We start from the raw sequence: 5,129 nt of genomic DNA, 5'->3' as shown, positions 1-5,129 counted from the left end.
AGTCCTGCAAACATCCTCCTGATAACATATTTGAGCAAGTAGTTTGGCTCACCGCGCGTTCTTTCCAAGTAGCAGCGATTGTCAGATTGCACCAGGTAGCCGCTGATTGCAACAGACTCCGCAGTTTTATCTCATCACTATTGTTATAGAGCTTGATACGATCCTCCTGATACAGAACAAATATTACAGGCAAAAGCTCCACCTTTTGCTCTCAGTGCAGGACTCACTCTAACCGAGAGAACAAACTGCTACTCGGACCCTTGTTTCTGACTGTCGAGCACAACCAGAGTAGCCACGTACGTGCAGAGCATGGCGCACTTTCTTCGAGAGTGTCTTCTTGTACTCACCCTTGTGTTCGTAGCTGAGGCGTCACAAGTAAACGTCATAAATATCACCCTTTACTATGAAGGGCTCTGCGGCGGTTGTCATGGATTTATCCTGGACGAGTTGCACCCTACATACGGTAAGCTCGAGCAGTATCTCAAGTTGGACCTTCTGCCGTTCGGCAATGCCCAAATGAAAGTCGTCAACGGCACGGTAGTCTTCAGCTGCCAGCACGGACCGGACGAGTGCTACGTCAACGAGGTGCAGACGTGCGCAGTGAAGTACGTGCACCCCACGAGGAAGCTCCTGGATTTCATCGCCTGCATGTTGAGCCACGACGATCCGACGAAAGCGGGCGAGCCCTGCGCGCAGAAAGTGGGCACTGACTGGGGTGTCTTGAACCGTTGCAGCACTGGACCCGAAGGCACACAGCTTCTCTACGAAATGGGCAAGAGAACACGTGAACACCGGCCATCTATCGAGTACGTACCTTGGATCGAAGTCAACGGAGTGCACAATCGCACAATTCAAGAACAGGCTCAGGGTAACCTCTTCGGCTTTGCATGTGAACTCCTGGAACCCGACCAACCAAGGATTTGCAAGAAATCGAGTCCATATTGCTTTTCTGGACAGTGAGTGCTATGATAACGTGTATATAAAAGATAATCGTACAACCACTGTTATTAAAAAATGGTTTGTTTCCACTAACGCGTCTAAGCAGTTTCCGTATTAAACTAGTCGGTGCGGTTTAATATATATACTAAGACACAATATCTGTGCGCCATTACAACTTTTGTGATATGACAAATAAGCTTCGACCAGCATGAAACACGTGAAAAATCCCTACATTTCCTGTATGGCGGCTGAAATTTGGCATCTTCGAACTACTGTTCTGTACTGTTAAGTAAATAAAATCTTGGTGCCAATACTGATGCTTTTATATTTCGTCGACAGCCCGGCCATTTTTCTACGACATATTTAAAGGAATGAATCACATCACAGCAAATTGATGTTCATGTGCCCTTTTGGTTTACAATATTGCAATCCAGAAACTGGAGAATTGAATGGCATGACTTGGTATAAGCACGAGAAAATGCACCATATGGAGTACTCGTAAAACGTGGCAACATGCAATGTAATGATTTCATTTTGGATAGATATTTCTCAAGGAATAGTCTCTCCGCCCTCCTCCTCAGTGTTCATCCTCTTCAAATGGCACATAGGTCCAAAACCAGAATCCTCACAAAAAGACGTCGAACTTAACAGTTCTATTACAACTGTACATTTCTGCTACGTTTTCACTGGTTATGGCATATACAGTGAAGTTTAATATGTTTTTAGCAATTTCATGTGGCTATTACCCCGAATATGAAGTATCGAAAATATGTGCACTTTCCTACACAATAAAGCTTACTGCATAACCCTTCAGTTCGAGTTTATGAAGGCCTTCATAAATTAGAAGGAAGCTGACAACCCTATATATAAGCAAGAAAAGGCAACGAAACTGGGAGCTGCTATTCTTTAAGTTGAAGCCACTGTAAATCTCTCATATATAACTTTCACGGTATCAGCATTGTTTTTCAAAATTGAAGTTGGGGGCTAGAAGACCCCCTTGACATTGCTTGTAAAGTACCGTGACCAGAAACATCTGCTTGAATAAACCTTAATAGGGTATGGACACCTTTGATGTGTGTGCGTACATAAGAGAAATTTTTCCTTGAAAATTAAACTCCCCTCTATGATCCGCCGGCAAAACTGGCATTAGGTAAATGCGCGCTGTTCGATACACGGAAAGGTAAAGCCTATAGATTATTTTTGTCTCTTCTTTATTACGTTATGACCAATAATTTAAATTCTTTTCACAAAGGGATAAATGGGAAGAAAAAAAAACAATAAAAAGCAATCACCCATTTGTATTTAGATGTCATGATGCCTCATCAAACAATTTTCTTACTATTGTAGACAGTCTGCAATACCCCGCCCTCAGTCGAGTTTGTCAGTAGTCAGCTGAGTGTGTTTCTAGGCCCAACTCCGCCTTTCTGGCAGTTCTTTTGCGGAGACTGGGCCCGGAGCTGATGTGTAATTATTTCATATACTGGGAGTGTCTGTTGTGTTGTCTTTTATGGTACATAGGCAACTAAGGCCATCATGCGCCAAAAGCAAGGTTAAAAATGTGGATTATGTTAAAGGGCTTTAAAAAGTCATTATAAGTTCTATAACTTATTTAGTGTGGACATATTTAGGTACCAATTGTGGGCGCACATTAGCGCTACCTTTAAAGGCATAACGCGATAGCTCTAATAGCTCCCGTCGGCGGCTCCCTTTGCGGCTCCTCGTTCACGTATATGTATTATCTGCACGACTAATTACAAGTCCCTGAAGTTTCCCTTCTCCTATCTCGCAAATTCATGTTAGCATACAGTCCTGACCTGCACTTGACCACTCGACCCAGACGCAAATGCCCGCTATACCGCAGCCTTACAAACTGGCCTGCGTGGCCTAGGAGTAACGTGCTCTACTCGGCGTTCAGCAGCCCTAAAAAGTTCATTTCCATCCCACTCTTCCACCCAAATGAGCAACCACAGTTGGCAGCTGCTCTGAACTTTGCGACAGAATGTTATATCATTACGACTTGCCGTGGTGCAAAAGCAAGGCGCCCGTTTACTTTACGATGCCAGTGCACGTTAAATAACCCTAATTGGTCAAATTTTTGAAGCCCTCCCTACTGCATCTCTCATAGCTTGATTCGCTTTGAGACATTACCTGTGAAACAACCAAACTGACCGTTACATCATTATGTTACCCGCCAATTGCTAAATCAGCTCCCGGCCATGTCACCTGCCAACTACCCCATTCCAGAGTCGTGCCCGTGGTTTTTTATCGCAACACAGACACCGTGTTTTATGCAAAACGGGGCTTTTAATGCTGTCGCGATAAATATTTAATGCATTTGGTGAACAAACTGTTGGTTGGAATTTTTATTTCAATGAGTAAATATTTCGGCAAGTCGTCACCTTGAGAAGTAGAACGCTGGAAGTTAAAGGGTATTTACCTCTTGACATCCCCCTGGCAGCAATCTTCTGGTTAAACTGTGTTGCTAAACGTTGCATTCACCCCGTCGCCTCCTAGTAGAAATGAAGAGACATTTTATATATCCTGTATGTAAAAAACATGTGTAGCAACAAGGGTCGAACAGGAAATCCTGAAGGAAAGAAAGGGCAAATCACGCGCTAACTTGTAGTCCCAATAATTGATAAGACACCGTATCAGGTCCGATGTCACTCGAGGGTGGTCAAAGTACATGACAGTAGAAATTATCTCCAAACAAAACACTTGAGGTCGAAGATTCGTACTACCGATGCACTCTCTTTCAGATAACATTCGTTTTCAAGATGGCCGCCGGCAGATAAAGAACCTCTTGTCCCTCAAGGCTGTTAAGCATCCTCTGAGCCCAACGCAGTGCAACGATTGTGCGATCATACGCTCTGATCCGTTCGAGTGCGCGATACCGGCATAGGCGCACAGCAGTCGACAGGAGCTATGAAAGTCATTAATGTCTTTCGAGGACGATATGTCGCTCTAAGCTTGTTCGCCATAGTGACTCAACTGTGGTTCCCAGCAGTAGGGACATCCATCAACCTCACCCTCTATTACGAAGGGCTTTGTCCTGACTGCCATGAATTTATTCTCAATCAGCTATGGCCAACATATGCGAATCTCGAAGAGCACCTACAGCTGGATCTTCTACCATTTGGTAACGCAGATATGAAGGTATCCAACGGCACCGTCACCTTTCAATGTCAGCACGGCCCTGATGAGTGCTACGTCAATGAGGTACAGACATGCGCCGTCAAGTATGTGCATCCTACGAGGAAGCTCCTGGACTTCATCACTTGTATGCTTCGGCAAGACGATCCCACAAAGGCAGGCGAGCCCTGCGCACAGAAGGTCGGCACAGATTGGCCTGTCCTCGAGAAGTGTAGCACTGGCCCTGAGGGGACGCAGCTTCTCTACGAGATGGGCAAGAGGACTCGAGGACACCAGCCTCCCATCGAGTATGTGCCCTATGTTGAAATCAATGGCTTCCATAATGAAACTATGCAAAGCGAGGTGGAGAGCGACTTGCTTCACTTCGTCTGTAAGCTACTAGAACCCGAACCACCCAGAGTGTGCAAGAGGTCCTCCGGTGGGCGCTGTTTTACAAACCTTGTTCATCATCGTGTGTTCAACCAAGCCTATTTTCAGTAGAACTCTTAGGGCTGAAATGCCATTCGCTGTTAGAGCGCTGAAGATGCTTGTTTGTTATGTCTACAATCCCACTAATGAAGTATTAGCAAAATAAACTTGTATTTTCAAAGTTATTGATTTCATGCTTTGCTAGTGGGGGTATACAAGTGATCACAATGAAGCCTATGCATTCCGAACAGCGCCTGTGCTATACGGTGTCAAAGAAGCCCAGGTAGCGTAAATTATCGTCTAATTATAACTGCTGTCAGCACTTAGTGCACATAATGCGCGTAAAATGTGTTCATTTCAGAAAGCTTCATCAAGTTGACACCTACAACGGACCATGTGTGCGCTCCGAGTCCGTTTACAGAGATCAATTGAATCAAGAAAGTATACGAGATTTCCGCAGCCAAAATGCAATGTGCAAACATTTCCCGAGACAACCTTGATGTCCTAGTGTAAATAATATGTTAGGTAGACTGAAAACTACATTTAAGCCACAAATTAATGCTTTTAGTATATTTAAAACTCATGCAAATGTCTGGCTCCGGTCTCTTAACCATTCATGATCAGTGCTT

At 44.4% G+C, this 5,129-nt stretch overlaps 2 protein-coding genes across 2 annotated transcripts; both read left to right on the top strand.

The window, feature by feature from the left end:
* The first annotated feature begins 205 nt into the window (after positions 1 to 205).
* Positions 206 to 1,252, top strand: LOC146193813 (gamma-interferon-inducible lysosomal thiol reductase-like). Its single transcript, XM_084600131.1, has one exon. The coding sequence runs from the start codon at positions 310 to 312 to the stop codon at positions 958 to 960; it is 651 nt and encodes a 216-aa protein (XP_084456257.1). The 5' UTR covers positions 206 to 309; the 3' UTR covers positions 961 to 1,252.
* Positions 1,253 to 3,789: 2,537 nt separating this feature from the next.
* LOC146193812 (gamma-interferon-inducible lysosomal thiol reductase-like) lies at positions 3,790 to 4,685 on the top strand. The gene has a single exon (XM_084600130.1). It carries the CDS (start codon positions 3,865 to 3,867, stop codon positions 4,570 to 4,572), a length of 708 nt encoding a protein of 235 aa, XP_084456256.1. The 5' UTR covers positions 3,790 to 3,864; the 3' UTR covers positions 4,573 to 4,685.
* Positions 4,686 to 5,129: the final 444 nt, after the last annotated feature.

This window comes from Amblyomma maculatum, chromosome 4, assembly GCF_055883805.1.
Source record: "Amblyomma maculatum isolate TAMU_Amacu chromosome 4, ASM5588380v1, whole genome shotgun sequence".
NCBI classification, from domain to species: domain Eukaryota; kingdom Metazoa; phylum Arthropoda; class Arachnida; order Ixodida; family Ixodidae; genus Amblyomma; species Amblyomma maculatum.
This window is presented reverse-complemented; position numbering and strand designations above follow the sequence as displayed.

What these genes read in the sequence shown, in the direction of transcription:
- LOC146193813 (XM_084600131.1), top strand. Translation starts at nt 310, where the DNA reads ATGGCGCACTTTCTTCGAGAGTGTCTTCTTGTACTCACCCTTGTGTTC.
- LOC146193812 (XM_084600130.1), top strand. Translation starts at nt 3,865, where the DNA reads ATGAAAGTCATTAATGTCTTTCGAGGACGATATGTCGCTCTAAGCTTG.